The 21,169-nt window shown below is 33.5% G+C and overlaps 4 protein-coding genes across 4 annotated transcripts; 2 read left to right on the plus strand and 2 right to left on the minus strand.

Moving 5' to 3' along the window:
• Positions 1 to 495: 495 nt before the first annotated feature.
• Positions 496 to 2,862, minus strand: TRIADDRAFT_63737 (expressed hypothetical protein; the record flags this gene model as incomplete). The annotated part of the gene is made up of 5 exons (XM_002110856.1): positions 496 to 913; positions 1,075 to 1,174; positions 1,485 to 1,555; positions 1,960 to 2,111; positions 2,778 to 2,862. The coding sequence occupies 5 exons, from the start codon at positions 2,860 to 2,862 to the stop codon at positions 833 to 835; spliced, it is 489 nt and encodes a 162-aa protein (XP_002110892.1). The 3' UTR covers positions 496 to 832.
• Positions 2,863 to 3,497: 635 nt separating this feature from the next.
• TRIADDRAFT_49985 (uncharacterized protein) lies at positions 3,498 to 5,181 on the plus strand (the record flags this gene model as incomplete). The annotated part of the gene is made up of 2 exons (XM_002110339.1): positions 3,498 to 3,720; positions 4,715 to 5,181. 2 exons carry the CDS (start codon positions 3,498 to 3,500, stop codon positions 5,179 to 5,181), a joined length of 690 nt encoding a protein of 229 aa, XP_002110375.1.
• Positions 5,182 to 6,385: 1,204 nt separating this feature from the next.
• On the plus strand, positions 6,386 to 12,614 carry TRIADDRAFT_22765 (uncharacterized protein; the record flags this gene model as incomplete). Its single annotated transcript, XM_002110340.1, has 27 exons — positions 6,386 to 6,479; positions 7,306 to 7,535; positions 7,798 to 7,860; positions 8,106 to 8,212; positions 8,313 to 8,427; positions 8,576 to 8,668; positions 8,757 to 8,894; positions 8,972 to 9,091; positions 9,210 to 9,350; positions 9,403 to 9,480; positions 9,563 to 9,631; positions 9,698 to 9,843; positions 9,915 to 10,011; positions 10,088 to 10,127; positions 10,235 to 10,349; positions 10,438 to 10,558; positions 10,644 to 10,715; positions 10,804 to 10,959; positions 11,034 to 11,123; positions 11,208 to 11,291; positions 11,367 to 11,511; positions 11,626 to 11,693; positions 11,763 to 11,814; positions 11,908 to 12,056; positions 12,131 to 12,220; positions 12,295 to 12,447; positions 12,558 to 12,614. The coding sequence occupies 27 exons, from the start codon at positions 6,386 to 6,388 to the stop codon at positions 12,612 to 12,614; spliced, it is 2,883 nt and encodes a 960-aa protein (XP_002110376.1).
• A 1,292-nt stretch (positions 12,615 to 13,906) lies between these two features.
• On the minus strand, positions 13,907 to 18,844 carry TRIADDRAFT_22947 (uncharacterized protein; the record flags this gene model as incomplete). The annotated part of the gene is made up of 13 exons (XM_002110857.1): positions 13,907 to 14,018; positions 14,290 to 14,380; positions 14,919 to 14,979; positions 15,135 to 15,197; positions 15,367 to 15,616; positions 15,689 to 15,807; positions 16,258 to 16,336; positions 16,466 to 16,614; positions 17,768 to 17,795; positions 17,996 to 18,093; positions 18,301 to 18,410; positions 18,521 to 18,545; positions 18,764 to 18,844. Coding segments are annotated over 13 exons (1,266 nt in total), but the record flags the coding sequence as incomplete, so codon positions are not given.
• Positions 18,845 to 21,169: the final 2,325 nt, after the last annotated feature.

Raw genomic sequence — 21,169 nt, forward strand, 5'->3', positions numbered from 1 at the left:
AAGGAGCATAAAATATTGAGAAAGAATAGAGGACTCTATGTACATTATGTCAATGTCAGATTCTAGGACATTTCCTATTCATGTCTCTTTTACTATAACACATGTATGACTTATACTAACAAGCTGTTAGAGATATAGTACGACATGTATGTCGTACCAATTGAATATATTTGTTCATGTACTTGTATGCTTGCACTAATCAATATTTCAATTCCGATATTTCGTTAAACATTAAATGCTTGAGCCCTGTCATCTATGGTATCAATGTGAATATGATTTTCTTCACCAGAAAGTATAGCGTACGGCACTAATAAATTCTATGGAAACTTTGGTAGCTCTACCTATGTTACAGTGTTCGCAGATCCTTGTATAATTCCATTTTTGATAATATCTTCATGAGCAGCATATTTTTATATGCTTGTATAGTATATCTGCAAAGTGAATACTCCTATTTACATATATAAAATTGAGTACTTTTATCCCTGCATAATTTTTTTCAGATTTATTCTGATAGTATAATTAATCAGCGATTTAATTCCATATAGTATCAATAAAATTTCATTGCACTGTAGGCCGCATACACTAGCCAGACAGTAAGCGAAACAAGCATTTAGTGTTGCTTATAGATATAAAAATTATAACTACATTAAATTTCAGCAAAAGAGATAAATGATACATTTTGTCGGCAAGATATATGGTAACATCTGTGTAATATTTCCAACGGTCAAAAATTAGTAAGCTTACTCCACATTTCTTGCGATCCAAAGGCATTCGTAACCTTGTTTTAGGAACAGTCATCTTATACGATAAGAATAAGGATAACATGTTTGAATCATTGCTCCTTCTTTTGTTCTTGCAATTTCTTCGGATCCCCTCCAAGCTCAAGATATAAATCAGGATATCGCTTGGGTACCTACAGTAGATATATGTTATACTCTCCTAAGTATTCTATTTAAGAGATATACAGATACACATACTATATTATTGTAAGATCATCACGATGCAGCTAATTATATCGTAGACCATTTTATAGAATAAAAAGAAAAGAGTACACAAATATAACCATGAACATACAGCATGTCTCTGAGTAACAGGGACATTTAGCCACCATGCGTAAGCAAATACACCACCCAAGAGGCTAAGCATTAATACCAACTGTCCCAATGCTTGCCAACTGAAATGTTAAAGGAAAGCTTTTAATTGAAACATACCAATAGGTAGGGATGAGTTCTTGATAAGATTCTATGATTATTACAACTTAACGAAAGTATCTAACTATAGTCTCCGTATTGGAAATGGATTAAAGGCAATCTTTTATCTATCAAATCTCTAGCTTCATTCAAGATCTGTTTACTGCAGTATTGATATAATAATTTACCGTCTGACTTTATGAGCATCATTGACAGAAATTAATCAGTAGATAATTCCAATTCAGTTAATAATCAAGAATTGAATTATCGAAAATGTTATTCCAATTTACATACACGGTATAACGATCTTGTTGATAGACTTCATCCACCATCCACATTGTTAAGAGATCATCGTCCTCATGTAACTACATTGTATAACATCAACACGTCAAAACGTAGCAATAATTGAAGCCCATTCAGAAATTGCGTTGTTAAAATCTATGGTATTCATCTACTTGTAGTATTCAACACTAAATACATTTCTGATAGAATTGGTTACAAAAGGTATATAACGGAATTCCGTAAACCGGCTTATACTGGACTATCTTAAATCGTAAGTATATCGTTAGTGTATATCGTATAATGCTGTCGATTAGACTTTTGGTAGTTGAAAAAATCTTTTGCAGCAATAAGCTATTACGTGCACCTCTATACTGTAGTAGCAGGATAAAGATGAATACGTTATTACAGTTCCATGCAATAGATGTACCATTTCTCAGCCTAGTTATGAAGATAAGCTGTAGCAAGATAAAATTTTCAATCCACTTACAGGTGTCTCTTTATCTCTTCTGTCTTGCTCGTCCCAATATCCTGTAGGAGGCAAGCGTTGTGCTGATATCCGCTCTACCTTGGGATAGCTTTCTAAATCGTAGGCTATGTATTCTTTGGGTCTTCGATTGACAATACTAGAACTAATAGGTGCTACCATCCAAATAATATTCCGTTAATCAATGTTTTACCGATAATACTATGAATAATATCATCATCTAATAAAATACGGAGAATTACTGTATGGTTGTTCAGGAAAGTCTGACTGTCGACTGTTGATGTTACTTATGAGCAGAGCAATGTTGTGTTTGAAACTTATTCAGTACAGTAATCTATTCTATATTACAACAGAATTACAACATACATCGAGTGACAATCACTATTTGCAATTACAATCCTTGAAAGTTTGTTTTCAAGCAATAGAGCAGAATCTATCTAGGGAAACGAAGCAGGCCTACAGTACTTTACGTCCAAGTAAACGAAACTCGAAACGAAGTTTTAAATAATTTTAATACAGCTATTTTTTTAATCGTTTGCAAGCGTCGAAACAGGTCAATATCGTTACTTAAAGAGTAACAAGGTCGAAAGAATATTGGATCAACTATCGCATGCAATAAAAAAAGAATTATTTAATATTCATGACAGAGTGTTAAATGAACGCAAGGTGTTTCTTCATCAAGCGCCATGATGAATACTAATAAAGCAGACAGACTGGAAGCCAATATGGTGGCTGTGCCCTCTTTATGCAGTCGGTGCGCTGTATCATTGATAACGAACGGTTATAACCTATAACAAATACTATCACAAGGCAAGACTTACCAGATCTTGCAACCATAGGCGAAATACCGCGCATATAGCGCAATATTGAAGCACTTTGGCGTAAAGATGCTCGGAGAGGCAACATTTTCCTATCGCTTTTCCTGGAAAAAAAACTGCCTTGGAGATTCAGCGTGAAAGCGGTTACACTAATACAGCTGTATGGATCGTTTATTCTCTGCTGTTGGACATATGTATCGTATACACTAGTCGAGACCTTATATAAAAGCTGTTGCACACAACTGAGAACGTGGAGTACTAGTGTAAACAGTGGTACTACAATGTAGTACTAAAAATGAATGTCACCCATGGTAGCAGTTTCATGGTCCAACTAGTAGTATGATCTTTGGTAGTAATGACATTACTTTTGCTTAGCGATTTACTGGGCTTTCGATCCTGTACGCAACCGCAACTGTATTGTACAGTGTACAGTATACAGTATGCGGTTTGGTAATGTACTGTACATTGTACCGTATGTACTGTAGTATTGTACTGTTGTCCGTCCTATCCAAGAGAGTACACGATGCGTCTACACTGTACAGTACAGTACTGTCTAGCGTAGACTCTACAGTACGTACTGTACTGTATGCCTGAAGGTAAAGAGAGCAATTTACCGATAAAGTCGGACTTGAAAGTAGGAGTGAATTAATTAATAGAATTAATAGAAATTCCTGGCACATGCAAAGGCAGTTTAGGCATCATTGGTGAAGCTGCTCCAGCATAATGGATTTGAAGTTGCAAAATGCAGAAATAGAAGATTCCGACAATTGGTATGAAATAGCTGATACCTACTGGCAGAATCAGCCTTCCACTGTCGATGGTATGCTGGGTGGCTTTGGAAAGATATCGAAGACAGATCTATTCGCTTCTCGACGATTTTTACTGGATACAATATCAGATTATAGTAAGGAGACCCAATTCAAGCAGGCATTAGATTGCGGCGCAGGTAAGGTGTTAATATATAATTTAGACGAAATTACTGATTTGCCACTGTATAGTTTCATAATTACTAATATGCCATTGGAAATTTCAGTAATTTACTAATATGCCATTATAGTCATGACACGATCTACGCACTCTCAGTCCATGCTTATCACCATTTTTAACCTAATTTACAGTACAGTAACTGTACTAGCCTTATTACCGTACTATACCGTACGGTGCAGCTAATGGCTGCACTAAGGTACAGTACCGCACTGTCCGTACTACTGTACTGTACAGTACAGTAGTGTATAGAACGATTTACTGTACTTTATACACTGTATATATACTCTAGTAACAGTACTTTGTATCATGATATACCACTACGCGTGCGCAATTACTGAAGTTTCCAGTGGCATATTAGTAAATACGAAAATATGCTGTGGCATATAAGTAATTTTGCCTATAATTTATTTAATGCATACTGTACTATCGGCAGCTAACAGTGTTGTCATCTGCCATTGATATACTGTACATACGTGTATGTATATCTACGTGTCTACAACATAATATACAGTAGCTGTATGTTTGTGCATGTATGTTTTTACATATCTATATATACGGTGCATGTATATTAGAGACTCGTATCCTAGGAACAATTATCTATATACATGTTCAGATTGATACAANATAGCTATGTACAGTACTTTATTGCATTGATGCAAACTTTATTGCAATGAAGCATACAATAGTTCGTGTTGTTACAGCCATGACAGGTTGAGCTAGCGTTAAGACATCGAGTCTTACCATGATTCTCAACATAGATTTAGCTTATCTGAGCTACTTCTTGTTACTAATGACTGTGCACTGTACAATCATCACTCTATCATTTAGTTGCAATACCTTTCTACACTAGCAAGGTCACTGCGAATGAATTACTGCATATCTTCTTAGATTCATATGTTGATCATTCGTTGAAGGAAACCATTACTAATTCTTTTTTGGCATATCTATCAAAGGTATAGGCAGGATATCAAAAGGACTCTTATTAAAATGGTTTGAAGTCGTTGACTTGATTGATCAAAATGGCGAATTTCTTATTGAAGCTAAAAAATCTGCAGTATCCACCAAAGATCATCGCGTCGGCGAATTATTTGCTTGTGGCTTACAGGATTTTACCCCGGAGCCTGCAAAATATGATGTGATATGGTGCCAATGGGTATTGGCCTATTTAACGGATGATGATTTAATTGCATTTCTAGCACGATGCAAGAAAGGTTTAAACTCACATGGTTTAATATTTATTAAAGAAAATGTTACGTGTGGTATTGTTGAAGAAGTAGACTTACAGGATTCTAGTGTAACTAGAACTGAATTAGCAATGCAAAATATCTTTCATAAAGCAGGTTTAACGATATTAAGGCAGGAATTTCAGAAAAATTTTCCAAAAGGACTTTTTCCTGTAAAGATGTATGCTTTGATGTAGATCGACTGTGTATATGTTTACTGATGTGATAGGTCGCTGTACTAGCTGTCGCGTTATATTTAATAGCGCGTTCAATATTTAACAAATTGTAGATAGTAAAGCAGAGGTATGATCCATGAGTTATGCTAATTCGATTGTACTAACAATGGTATTTCTTGAAAGATATAATATATATCCTTTAAATCTTGTAAAAAAAACTAGTCGGCTCTAGAAGTTTTATACTACAATAAAATGAAATGAATGTTGTACAGTATACGGTAGTTCAATATGGGCAAAATGAGTGACGGTAATTTACTGTTGTAATGTATAACAAAGAATGAAATACTGTATTTTACACTGGTATTAATAAATATTAATTGCAATTCACGTGTATAAATTGTAATATTCCATTCAGAATTTAAAATTGAGCTATTTTATCACACGACACAATCCGATAGTTTTCCTTGACCGCAAGCTGGCGCATATACGTATGAGCTTTTCATTTTCATTGGAGGCATACGCGTATCGTGCTGATACTATATTACATATTTTACGTATAGAGTATATGCACTCTATATTCTAAACTACAGTTTAGTACCTACTGTACTGTACTACAGTATATATATATATACTTAGATATTGTATTTGATATATCATAAAGTTTAGAAGAGATAGTTTACATCAAGGTCTATCGATCCTGATATGCAATTGTCTAGCTAATAACAATGATTTTAATCCTTAAATAATCGCCCGCCATTGACGAAAGCTTGCATGAGCTAAGCTGTCTTCCTTCTTAGATCCACTGCTGTCCGTTGTACAACAAGCTATGGAAGCCATAATCTAGACGTACAGATGTACAGACAAAAGTCGGGACCAAGTGCAGTGTAGTACGCACGCGCAAAGAAACGTCATCGTTTCGCCACGAGCACGCGCTGTCTCAGGGAATGTCATTTTTTTTTGTACAGGACGGTACCGTAGACCCTGATGGCGTTGAGTACTATTGTATACCGTTCACTTCTTCATAACTCATACAAATGTACTATCTTATAGTACACTTCTAAACACAGACCCAACTGCTCCGATACCTTTTTCCCCATACGCCAGGCACTTTGGCACCCACTGCACGATCTAGTCTCGACCATCCATCTTTGTCCCTTTCGACGTGTCTGTTGCATCTTTTCGTTGTGGCTTCCATTGCCAGCGTGGCCGATAGAATTAGTTAGTCATGACTTCGTCGGCAGAACTGCCTTGTTATACCCTGTTATATTCCCAAAATGATTCTGAATCTCCAAGTGAGCTGATACTGCGGAAGGAGTTAGGTAGGTTATGCTTTAACCTGTTGTAATGAAGTAGAGTAGACAGGACGAAAAGAGGAAAAGTCAATGATAAAGACTGTCACAGTGAGTCTGTGTCTAACCAATGGCAAGATTCATTTTATTTTTGTCTATTCGACCCTTTTTTATACTCATTACAACGTAAAAGAAGAAGAAGGATTGAGACTGAAGGCAACATTCTCTTATGAACAGTTGTATGAAGAAAAGATTGAAAGAGTAGTTTTGACAATGTGGGGCCTTTTTACCCACTTTGCTTTTCATCTGGCTACGCAAGAATTTCAGTCTATGACATGCAATTGAATGACGATACAGTTGGCTAGGATAGTGTCATAGCACTGTCGAGCCAAACTCTTCAAATGATCCTACGTATGGATCATTTGAAATATTATCTTTGCTACTTTCTACACGACAACACTCAGATTAATACTGTAATTTTTACCACTAGTCTTAAAGCCATAACAGGAGTTACGTATTGTTTGCCATACTGGTTAGATGATCAATACAATCGTGATAGATAGAAGCATGCATTGCTACTGTCTTTAAATGTCTACTAGTTCATAATAATATCAAAATAGAAATTTTCCATCATCGTAAATGTATGATTCAATATCAACAGCAGTATGGTAGCCAAATCGGTTCAATGCAAACGGATACTTTGCAACCATCAATCAATCAATCACTTCCATAAATTGAAATAATTACTAATTCTCACTTTAGTAGCGATTATACTTCATTCTTTTGCTATAAAAGAGTGTACTGTAAATTGTCTAGAAATTGATATCAGTAGTAATATCCTTTCCGTAATCTTTAGAATCAAATGATACCAAAGCAAAAATTCGGGCTTTAAAGAAGATCATCAATTTAATTCTCAGTGGTGAAAGATTGCCCAATTTACTGATGGTTATCATGAGATTTGTTATGCCCAGCCAGGATCATAAAATTAAAAAATTACTCTTATTGTATTGGGAAATTGTGCCAAAGACTACTCCAGATGGAAAATTACTACATGAAATGATATTAGTTTGCGACGCTTATAGAAAAGTAAGTTATTATCCAAGCTTCATTTTCTTCATTATTGTATTTGTAAACGTAATTTAAGAAATTTTAGCAATGAAGCTCTATTCTAATGTTATATTGTTAAGGAAAAGATGTTGAAAATTGTTACCTTTCTACAATGTATTCAGTTGTTATCAAATTCCAATGAGTGCAAAAGTCGCTTAATACAGTGATAGCATTACAGTACATGGTAATGTTATACAGTATCTTTGCTTCATATTGATGACGGTTTGTTTTCTTTTTGTAGGATTTACAACATCCAAACGAATACGTACGAGGATCTACTCTTAGATTTTTATGTAAATTGAAGGTATTGCAGCTACGTAATATCATGCTACATAACTTAATTATTGTTAATCCTACCATAGGCCTAATGTAGTCTTATATTTATAGTACTCTTATTCCGACATCACTGATGCAGATATAATGCATAGAGAATAGTGTTAATGATTACCTGCTCTATGCTGTCTTCGTAGAAAGATAATAACTGAAAAAGTAGCGTATTTATGCGTTCTAATGTTTTACGTTATGTCATATCAACAATCTGGTGATTAGGAAGCAGAGCTTCTGGAGCCTTTGATGCCTACAATACGTTCTTGTTTAGAGCACAGACATGCTTACGTCAGGCGTAATGCAGTCATGGCGATATATACTATTTTTCGGTAAGGATGAATAGCGTATCGTAAATTAAATTTTCAAGAATACTCCTAAGGAATGCTAGCAGAAATAGCTGTACTAACATTCTAAAATTCTTTTGGATAGCAATTTTGACTATCTCATTCCTGACGCACCTGAATTGGTACACGACTTTTTGGAAAGAGAACAAGATGCTTCATGCAAACGAAATGCTTTTATGATGCTAATACACGTCGATCAGGTGTGTAATTTCAACCTTATGCAACGCAATACAGTATATTCTAGTGCTTATCATGAAAAGTCAGAGTGATATTTTATGAAATTAGAATCACAACTACAATAATACTAACAATAATACCCCTTATTGTACGATTCATATTCAAATTAAGGATCGTGCCCTTGAGTATTTAAGCTCTTGCATAGATCAAGTTGGAAGTTTTGGCGATATTCTTCAGCTAATTATTGTTGAGCTCGTTTATAAGGTTTGATCATGAAATTATAGATTAACAATTAGGCTATCAATATTCATAAGTATTACGGAAATGATTTTACGGCCAACTTTATTCTTAGGTTTGTCATAGCAATCCTAGCCAACGAACACGATTTATTCGCTGTATCTATAATTTGTTGAATTCAAATTCTGCCGCAGTCCGTTATGAAGCTGCTGGAACATTAGTAACATTATCATCAGCTCCAACAGCAGTTAGGGTAAATTTCCTTTCCCTATCATCTTAATAAAAGTAGTATTTTTTGTGAAAGCTAACGTAATAATATTATATTTCTAGGCTGCAGCATCATGCTATATCGAATTAATTGTTAAAGAAAGTGACAATAACGTTAAATTAATAGTATTGGAAAAATTAAATTCATTACGAAAGAATCCAAATTATGTCAAGATTATTCAGGTTTATACTATATTTATCATCATTTACGTATTTGTCAATTAAAATGACTTTGTTAGCGCTTTGAAGCAACGCTATGTCAAGTTCATGACTCTTATCACAATTGTTGCTGTTAAATTAGGAATTGACAATGGACATTTTGAGAGTTCTTAACGCTCCAGATATGGAGGTACGAAAGAAGACATTACAGTTGATTATGGACCTAATCACTCCGAAAACTATTGAGGAGGTATGCAATTTTAACGTGATATTTCAACAATTTGTTATTATAATTTCCTTAATGAACTATTCTAAATATTGATATCATTGAATAGGTGGTTGGAATGTTGAAAAAAGAAATAACGAAAACTATGAATGCGACTGAAAAAGAAGATGCTGCTAAATACCGTCATGTACGCTATTAATTTTTCCCGTCTTATAATTTAATGGATCGATATTAAAATTAAACTGTACAAAATCTGTTACCTTTTATAGTTACTTGTTCGTACGCTGCATACCTGTAGCATTAAATACCCTGAAGTTGCTGAATCCGTCATACCACTGGTAAAGCTTGATTATGACAATAACAGATTTTAAAAAGTATTTACTAACAGATAAATTCAATGGTAGTTGGTAGAATTTTTGGGTGACGGCGATGAAGTTGCTGGAAATGATGTCCTGGTTTTCATGAGAGAAGCTATGCAGAAATTCCAACATATCAAACCATTAGTTATGAATATGCTTCTTGATTCCTTTCAAGTTATACGCACCCCTAGGTACACTACGAATATTAACACAACTTATTCAATAAATTAGTTGCTAAATATTATTGAATTTACATATTTAGTGTTCATAGAGCAGCTATCTGGTTGTTGGGTGAGTACTGCGATACACAGGAAGAATGTGAGTCAGTGATGAATGAAATTAAAAAAGGCCTTGGTGATGTAAGTGGTATTGTACCCAAATTAGAGTGCTTTAACAATAAGACACTATCTAATAAACCCATCTACACTTATACAGGTTCCATTAGTTGATAGTGAATTGAAGATGGCAACTGACAGTGATGGTAACCGATATTATAAATTATTTAAAATTATTATCTTATAGCTTCATATCTCTTTGAAAATATTTGCAGAATATGTATACTATTTTCTACGTTAGTTTCAGAAAGTGAAACTAAAGAAACTGCACAGCAATCTTCTGGTCAAAATTTAGTTACTGCCGATGGTTCTTACGCTACCCAAGCAGCTATTAGTGCGTTATCGTCGAAAAAGGAATTACGGTATATTAATAGGCTATGTGGATCCTTAAATATTATGGCTCTAAATATTAAACTATTTCAACTTAAACATATTAATTTCATACTATAGTCCACGATTGAGAGAATACTTGATGGACGGTGAATTTTTCGTTGGAGCAACAATGGCTACAACTTTAACTAAACTAACTTTACGCTACAGTAAATTATGTGAAGATACTGCTAGAAAGAACGTAAGTTTTCTACGCTTAAGCTGTGCAATCTTGATTCCACAGTCTTACAATTGCCATTACAAACTAATCTACTCTTCTTTATTAGCGATTTTCTGCTAGCGCTATGCTGTACATGGCGGGTATTCTTCATCTCGGTAAATCTGGATTACCGAAAAAGGTACATTTTTTAATTTTCCTAAAGTTCTTTATTAAATGGTAGCAAATTTGATGTTAGCCATGTTACTAAATGTACTTTTATTTTGCAGGCTATCAATGATGATGATTTTGATCGAATCTCGGTTTGCATATCAGTTTTATCAACACCAAGTGATTTAATGATGGATATATTTACAAAGGAGTGTAGAAAATCTTTATCAGAAATGATTGCTAATCAATCAGACAGTAAAGAAGATAAACCAGAGGTACCTCCTCCTTAGTAGCTTTTATCTAATTTTTAATGCTTAAAATCTCAAGATGATATAATGCTTCTTCTTAGGATCTTGACGAAATAGTTGTACGTGTACAAGCAGATGATCCAATATCATTTATGAGTATCATTGCTCCATCTGAAGATGACTTAGGCGAGGTATTCATAAACATTTAACAGTAACATTTTCAACTTGCAATAATTGTAATGATCGTCTTACTTTTTGTCCTCGGCTAATTGTAGAATCAATTTGAAGAGAGTCTTTCAAAAGCTTTAACCAGTACTACAACTAAGAAAGATAATCCACTTGACTCCCAATTGAACAAGGTTGCGTAAAAATAACTAATGTTGTACATAATGATTCTATTATTTCTGCTATTAAGCATTTGCTATTTGTTTCAGGTTCATCAATTAACTGGCTTTTCTGATCCTGTTTATGCTGAAGCTTATATTTATGTTAATCAGTACGATATTGTGTTGGATGTACTAATTGTAAATCAAACTGGAGATACGTTACAAAATACTACCCTTGAATTAGCTACGTTAGGTAACATATGACAATTTCTAGATCTTTAGCAATTTACGCTAACTATGTAAAAATTATAGTTGGTGGTAGCAATTTCTAGTAAATAAAAATTTAAATCATTTTATTATGCTGCAGGTGATTTAAAACTCGTCGAGAAACCTGTTCCAATTACCATAGCACCACGGGATTTCTGTAATATCAAAGTATGACAAACGTAGGGTTGACCATTGTTCGATCACAACACCTATTAATGTATTTTTTAATTCATCCAGGCAAATATTAAAGTAGCTTCTACTGAGAACGGAATAATTTTTGGAAATATTGGTAATTTTTCATTTAAACAATTTTACCGATTTCGTTGAGCTTGCGTTACAGTTACTAAAATAACTTGGCTAATGTTTACCTGTGTATTTTTAGTGTATGATGTTAGTGGAACGGCACATGACCGCAACTGTGTCGTACTTAATGAGATACATATCGATATTATGGACTACATTATGCCAGCAACATGCACTGATACTGAATTTCGTCAAATGTGGGCGGAATTTGAATGGGAAAACAAGGTTGTGGATTAAGAATGAATGACGATCTATATGTTGTTCTCAATGACTAACGAATAGTTCGTTTTTAAAATATATAGGTTACTGTTAATTCGAATATTACTGACATACAGGAATATCTCGACCATATTATTGCCTCGACAAATATGAAGTGTTTGACTTCAGATACGGTAAGTCAGTTGTTACATATGTTTAAGTTTATGCTCTTGCATCATCCATTCAATTTATGCAATTTATCATGTAGGCATTAAAAGGCGATTGCGGTTTTTTGGCTGCAAATCTGTACGCAAAGAGCATATTTGGCGAGGATGCCTTAGCTAATGTAAGCATTGAGAGAACAGCTGATCAGTCTGAAACACCTGTTACTGGTCATATTCGAATCAGAGCTAAAAGTCAGGTAAAAATTTAACATACTTTTTATGTATGCGCACATAATTTTAATATCAATAAGGTCTATTGCAAAAGAGACAAACAATGTAAGAAAATTTTGCGCATGTTGCTCAATAGGGTATGGCATTAAGCTTGGGAGACAAAATCAACTTGTCGCAAAAGAAGTCATCATAAAGTTCTACCTATAGATGGTATTATAATAATAGGAGATTAGGTAATGCAACGTTATTCTTTTTACGACTTAACAAAGATAAATCATCAAAGTTGGTGTTGATACAACTAGTCTAACAATGTACTAGAGTTTGACTTGCGTGGCATAAAAATCTTGTCAAGTCATCTGAAATGAACTGTCGAATTGGCAATGGTAGTAAATAATTGTTACAAGTAAGAACTTTTAATAATGTTTATCCTAATAGTGATCTTCTAGCTTAGAGTAGCTGTAATGTTATTTGCTTAAGTTGAATTTTGCTAAATAACATTTTATGTATATGATTAGCTCGTGCTTGTTATGGTGCTTAACCAATACCTGAAGTTTACCACAAAAAAATTAATATCTCAAAATGTCCTTGAATTATTTTTTGATGGGCATTTGCATGCTACGTAATATATTCTAAAAAATCTAAAAATGCAATTTTTATTCCGTATGGGAGTTTAAAATACATTGTAATAGATGATGGCCTATTTGCTCAGTAATTGTATGGCTTGGTCATCCTGGTCTTTACTTAGCTTATTATCCACCAATGCAATAAAAAATTATCAATACTTGCAAAACTTGCTCCAGAATTAGTAAACGATTCTATGTAACTTTCAACAAATTTACTTTTTGTCTTGATTAATGCAGGAAAATCTTATTATGGTATGTATGAAATCTTTAGAATTTATAAAAAGAAGGATAATTGTATTTAAGGATGAAGTTTTACTAACATATCCGATTCATATCTTCAGCATACTGAAATATGTGAAATTTATTAGATATTTATTGCATCTTCAACACTTGGCAGTGATTCAAGATAGCTATACTTGAGATAAAGCTTGCACTATTCACCTTTTGAATCATACTACATATTGATAGTGAGTTTCATAAAAGAATTACTGGACACTAATTGCGATCTATACTATACCTTCATGCTACACTATCATTAACCATTAGCATTTTTACAAGCTGCAAATACTGAAGATACTTTTGTCCGATAAACGTGTATGTCAAGAATCCTTTTTTATACTACGATGAAACTTTACTAGTGATATTGGCAAATGTATCTCATTAGTAGGTCGGTAACTTTTATAAATTAATCAGAATAATACAATTAATTTGTTTAGCCTTTGATAGTTCTTACTATATTTCGCTTCTGTCACAATCATCAAGATACAAATGTAGTATGAATAGGGTGATAAGCTTCAATTGCTTCATGTAAGGCATTGAGAAATTATTAGAAGTAATTTATATTATAAAATGAATCAACACTTCATTTATCTTCATAAATATGAGGGCAATCTTCGTAATCTCCATTCCAATATTTGCCGTTAAATTCCCATACTTGCGCACCAATAAACTTATTCGTCGTTTGATAAAACCATCTATAAGAAAATATCAGTTTTAGACAAACCGTATTAATATTTCGTCCTTGATTCTAATTTTGCTGCTTAAGCGTACTTAGATGCATAAGTAGGAAGTTATTAAATTATTAAATTGTTAAAAGTTGATAACACTAAAGTTATTCTAAACAATATCGGCAACAATATGTAACTACACTACTCGATGTAATTGCCCGATAAATCTAATTTATCGGCGAACAGCAAAGAGAAATTATTTTTTTCCATCTTATTAACTGTAATAATATGAGCTTACTTCGGCTGATATTCAGTCTTATTTTTAGCACGTTCTCGACGTGCTGCTCGCTGCTTTTCTTCCAATCTCAGTTTTTCACTAGCTGCCTTATCTATTGTAATACACGATAGCTATAAGTTGTGTGAAATATTATTCAATCAAGTAATGATTATATAATTATGAGTTTTAAGAAGCATTTTATAGGCAAATCTGGTCTAATGAAAGACAGTCGTTATATCTATTCCATGGAAAATTAAAGTCATTGTAAATAGATTTATCTATTTCATTAATTTTATTAACTGAGAGTGAACTAAAGTTTTGAAAATGATAGGGTATATAATCATAACTTAGATGAATTATTGTTTGCGTATAATAACATCAGCGGAAAGTAAAGTTATGCTGATTGCACTATGACAAGCACAATCTTATTCTACGTTAGCAAAGTAAAATCAGAGTTCATGTCAAATTAACTTTAACGCTCCGGGAATATTGGAGAATTATCATCGTTACTAAGGATTTAATACATTTATTAATCTTTATCCACAGTAGCGATATAAATTCAAGTTTTGGACGTAATTTAATGCATACGAATTTCTGCTTGCATATATTAATTATTGGCCATGCTGTAATTACCAAATAATCTGCTTTACCTGTACTACCCAATTCGAGATATCGTATGTCTGGTCTAAATCTTGAATCGGTTCTCGGTAACTGTAATCAAGATGCAATATCGAATTATTTAATGATAGCTGATGGTTTCTATAGCATAAAGAATGAATACATAAATGAAGCATCCATAATTTCATCGTTAATATGGCCCTCGCCCAAGCTTTGTTGAGAACATCTAATATTATAATCTTTCTTACATATTTCTCAAGCGTTGTTGTTAGTTCATTCAGCATAAACGAAAATGCGGTCATACCATACATCTTGAAAATGAGATTTAGAAATGTTAATATTTTTGAGATATAATATCTTATATAGGAGTCTACAATTTACTTTTAGCATCAATTTCAAGTTAAAAATGCTTGCCTTTTCGGAGCAGGCAGGTCTGGGTTCCGCTGTCCAAAGGTGAATATTTTCTTGGTAAGTTCCAACAGGTTTATCCGTCAAATCATTATTACTAGATGTCTTGCTTGTATTCTGATATGGAACTGCTAAGGAATTGGCTGTGCTTTGGCTTGGATTCAATGAAGATTTACCATCATTCTCAAGATCTTCATCAGCATCTTTAGATGTTGGCAATGATGTTTTACTAGATTTTCGTGTTTTGATTAAGGCAGGGTTGAGCAAATTAGAATGCAATTCCTCAGTCCACTTCCCCTCTAATGAATACGCTTTTTCTTTGCTATGAAACATAAGCATATAAAAATTAGGTCTAAAATGATTTATGGACAAAATTTTTCTTGTCTTTGCTTACTTAGCATCAGTGACAAAGCCTTGTAAGCGATTAAGATCTTTTCCAAACCAGCCACTTGGCTTAAAGTTTATACTACACTTATAGCCATTAGTGTGATTGATCACGTCGAGATTGCCATACTAAAAATAGATGCCCATGTAAAGAGAGTGTTAGTAGTTACTAGAAGGAAGTCCTTTAGGATAGTAGTGAAACTGTAACATCACATAGGCCTGAAAAGGAGCTCGTGCATGGGCGATATTATAACTTGAGCTAGATTGCTAATAAGTAATAATCTGATACTAGATTTTTATTCGGTTTGTGATCGAAACCATTAGTAATCGTCGCTAATATCACTACTATGATGACCAAATGCACGGAAAAATTTCATAGGAGCAAAATTTTGTTTAAAACATTAGTTGTATGTGCACATAAAGATATCACTTCCAGACATGGTACAGCGACGGAGTTTAATAAAGAAAACGTTAAAGAAGTTATGGTGAACATGATCATATTGATGAAAAGGTTTCGTTTCAGAATTATATAATATTTAGAATACATCATATAAATGATGGACGCTGCTGATATTGTACCTGTTCGATCCATAGTTTGCCGGTAATGACATTGTGAATGTAAGTTGTTACTTGCGACCAAGTATAGATTTCCCCTAGTCTATATTGGATTAAATTGCACAGGAATAAAAAGACTTTATTGGCCTGTGTTTGATTTTCTCTGTATCTTTACTTAATTAAAGGACTATTGCCAAATTTAAATATAGATTAAACGGCCTGCTTGACTTACTTTGGAAATTCCAGAATTGCTACACCTTTAGGAATGACTTCTACACCCTTGCCCCAGAATTTCAATTTAGGTTGGACTGACAGGCTAAGGCTGTAGTTGTTATTCAAAGAGCGACAGTGGAAAGCCGATATAGGTGGATGATGGCTAACCTATGAGTGGCAAGCATCGGATTGTAAATTTAGCAATATCCTTAATGTCCTTCATTAGTACAAGCAAAACCGTCAACACTTAGAGAAGTTAATGTTTCTTTCTGTGATAATCCGTTATAGATATCCATAACCAATCGTGATTTATAGCAGATAATAGCTATATGTATATGGTATATATCATGATATTTAAGCTTGATCAATATCAACCAATAGAAGCTACAAGCTTTTCCTATTATAAGCACAGGCAATTGAAATGTTCCATAATAGAAAAAGAAACATGTGGCGTAACTAAAATTTGAAAAGTATTCATTTTCTGATCTGTGACTATATATTGCAAATAGCTGTAAAGGCTAACATAGACGGTGATTAAACCCTTCAGTCATTTAGAAACGTTTAATACAAGTAATTACTAAGTGTTGTACTCTTTTATGCAACTTTAACCGCAAATATTCCAGTTGGATTACAAAATTCAGTTACAGTAGTTGCCAGTGGACTACTACACTCATTGGAATAAAATGATGAGAATCTTCTACTGCAATGAATTATTCTTGATGACTAGAATACAAGTATGCAATACTTATTTATAAAGTAAAGTATTGAAATCAGAGGCCAATCTACCTACATTTGCTACTATGGCATAGGTCGCCTTGTACAACTTAAGTTTGAAAAGTATACATCTCTGACCTGGGCCTACTATATATATGCAAATAGTGGTAAAGGCTAACATAAAGTACATGACGATTATACACTTTAAGTCGTTTAGAAACATTTAATACAAGTAATTACTCAGTATTGCATTAGTGCTGCACTCTTTAAGCAACATTAACTGCTAACATTCCGATTAGATCAGCAGGTTCAGTTGCAGTAGTTGCTGTTAGACTTCCGGTACTGAAGTAAAATATTGAGAAATCTGCCACTGTGATGATTTATTCTAGTTGATTATCCGTGTGAATTATTTATGAAATAAAGTACTGTAATAAGAGGCCAATCTAGGGATATTAATTTCGCTTCAGTAGCGTAGATGGCCATGCCGGCACATTAAAAGGATCGCGGTAGTTATTTGGCTTTCACATTCTTGCTATTTAATGATATCTACGACAATTATCAAGTTACAGCCTGGAAAATAGCTGAAAATTTATTTATTTTAGTTTACCTGCTCAGTTACTAACTGAAATCGATGCCTGCCAGAAAGGAGAAGATAAATGCGAGACATATCATTTGCACGTAAAACAAGTCAAGGTGAGACGAATCAATTGAAATTTGAAATCATGTACGAATAAGTTATTTCCAAATAGCTTCTCGTATTTTAAATACTGTATGATCTTAAAATTTAAATCAGGTCAATTTTAGATAATTTAATTCTCGTATAAGATTTCCTTACGTTACTAGCTCATAAGTTTCTCCCAGTAATGGATTAAAAGGTTTACCAATCCTATTCCAGTTAGATGCTGAGCTGGACACAGCAAAAGCGGCGACATACTGCGAAAGTGCGAATACAGCAAGTGGAAAATCATAAATTTAATTGTTGATTGCTATCGCAATGCTATTTCTCTCGCATTAAATAGGGTGTAAGCAAGCAATTTGTTTTGTTTTATGAAGCAGTTATGAAATAATCTTTGATCCATGCACAAACAGATTAATCTAGAGATTAAGAGCGTATTTAAGAAAAGCTGCTGTAGTTATTACTTGAATACGTATGAGTGGGTCTTGGCTTTCTGCTGCAATATCCAATAGCTGATCATATTCCATGTATTCAGCAAGTCGTTGTAAGAAGGATAGAGGCTCGTTGAAATAGACTATACAGTCCATGAGCAAGTTGATTATATACATGCAAAAGATATAGGACCAATTTTGGTCGTTAAGAACCTTATAGAATTATCGATGAAATCAAAAATTGCAAATTAACCTGGCATTGTTATCCTTGATAGATCCTGTAGGAAAACGTTAGAATCCAATAAGTACCGAAAATTTGATAGTATACGAATATAGCTAATTTCACGATTCTTAACAGCATAATGTTAGCTAAGTTAAGGATGGCATTACTTCCTTATTACGACATAGTATTCCTCTGTTAGCATTAGCTATTTACTATAAAAGCTACTCAGCTATTGATTTTGATAGTCCAAGCTTGAAAATTAAAATTCCTCACCTTTCCTATGGAATGTTTCAAGATAGACCAAATCGTGATATCTTCTCGAGACATCATTGGAGCTGGTAAAGATGTTCTATTAATAGATAAGGTTGTTATAAAATTAATTAAATGTAGATAGCTTGAATAAAAATTTTCAAATTAATGATTGATTATTTATGGCAGTTGTACCTGGGTTTAAAATCTTTCATCATTTTTATATTTTGCCGAACTACAATATCGCCATCAGCTTCGATAATTTGTCCTATTTCTTCACTTTCAGCTTAGAATATCAAACATAGAATCAAAAAAGTTTTAGAATCCTTACTAACTATCCACCGCCCCAACTGACTAGATTAATGATACTAATTCAACGTCTAATTGCAATATCTGCATATTCGCCAATTGCTCCTAATTTAAGATTTGTAATTAAAGATTCCTACCTTCGTCTGATTCATTCCCACTATGACTGTTTACATCGTAGAAACTATCGTCGTTTTCCTCTTCGCCATTATCTCGGCGAGAATTTTCTAAAATTTCCTGCCGCTAAGTGCCGTTTTAATTAGATCGCAATTCAGAAAGAGCAATGAAGATGATTGTAACAGCAATAAATCAAGGTATTAAGTATTTCAAGCCGGTATAATAAACAGGATCGCTTTAAACATCGATTAAGCTCTACGAGAAAAATATGCTGGCTGAAATATGAACATTTAAATTCAATTTACCTCTGCAGCTTGTCTAGCTAGTTGTTCTTGGTCATCAGCGAGTTGCTCCAGTGTTGATTGCATCATTAAATCTTTCTTCATTTCCTTGCTCATTTGCTTCTGTAATTCCTATTTCGATCAAAAGGGGATTTAGATCAGTGAAATAATTGATCAGAGTAGTCCGATATAATCTCAATCATTGCTGCCATATTTTACATTCGATTGCTGCTCAAGTATCTTCATGCAATGATCTAATGTAGACCATAATTCTTTCGAGACGATTTCTACTTTGCTTGATTGATTTACTATGTCTTCTATATATGGAGCCGGATGAACTTGTGATTTCTTTTCGTAAAATGATATTCTAGTCTCAAGGATTTTAACATTGGCTTGTGCGGTCTGCATAATTATAAAGAATAAGGAAAAGAGTTTCATAAGGAATTCGTGGCCACGCTAAATATAAATTAGTACTAGTGCTAGAATAATTACAACCGAGTAAAAAGATCATTCAGACAAATTTGAGGGAATTGCTATTTAGATTTATATGAGAAAGCCAATATAAATTGATACTCAATTACTTAATTAACGTACTAACGATGGAAATATGTAAAAATTCAATCTTATGCAACAGGACATAAAGAAGTAAGTACGGTAATACGTATATTCTTGGAAGTAAGCAAAGCTCATAAATGAAAGTATAGAGTCAATCATAGTACATTAATTAATGGAGGGATAAGAATCCTAAATTCATACTTGTAATGCATCTTGTATCGTTTGTAATGGCTCCATAGCTAAGGAATTTTCAGCACTGGTATGAAATCGATATTTTTGATCTATTTTATATTCGCGATGATGACTTAAAGCGTTTAGCCATTTCTATTAACGGTAATACAGTCATCATGATCATTTAAAATTCTTCAAAGAATGAAGGTTATAAAATACTTCCATATGCACGAATTAACAGTTCCAGATTTGCTAGTATTTTAAGTTGTTAAAAGCTACATTTATAATGTCTAACCCGTCGGCATTCTCGTCCATTGGCTCCAGGAGTAACACTCCATACTTGTGATGTATCATCAGAGAAGTCAATCCGAAAAGAAAACTCATCATCTTTCCTGACCTAGAACATTATTTCATTCAATTAAATTGTTCGATTACTAATTTCTCACTTTATCATTTAAATTGGCTATATTTTATAGTTCTACCGTGAAGACAGATTGGCTTAGCCATCGATAACCCTGACGTTTAACTCCAGAAACAGCATCCGCTCTAGTTTTAAAGATCATTTAGTGCAAAGGTAAAAATAGCGTTATAAGATGCAGAATTTGAAATTTTTTACATTACAGAAATATCTGTTCCACGCTAGTAGAGCTATTTCAAAGTATGAATTACTAATATACCTCTTATTATAGTAAAACAGCGTTCCATGATCTAAAACTACCCAGTATAGCTTCCAGCCAAAGAATCTTGATCTCTAATTTTAAGAGTATCGGTGATTAAAGTTAGAATTGCATTAGTAGCAAAATTAGGTCTTAAAAAGATAGGAATAAATAGAATGAAAAGGATAATTAACATTTTTACTATAGAGTTATCAATTATTGAATTATTGCATCGTCAAGGGCTGCAATTAACGTTAGATTCATATAACTTAAATTAAAACAGCGTTACAGTTTTTACTTTTAGTAGTTCTCCTTCAAATTTTGTAGCTTGGCGCTTTGAAATC

This window comes from Trichoplax adhaerens, genomic scaffold (genome assembly GCF_000150275.1).
Source record: "Trichoplax adhaerens TRIADscaffold_3 genomic scaffold, whole genome shotgun sequence".
In the NCBI taxonomy this organism is placed as follows: Eukaryota; Metazoa; Placozoa; class Uniplacotomia; order Trichoplacea; family Trichoplacidae; genus Trichoplax; species Trichoplax adhaerens.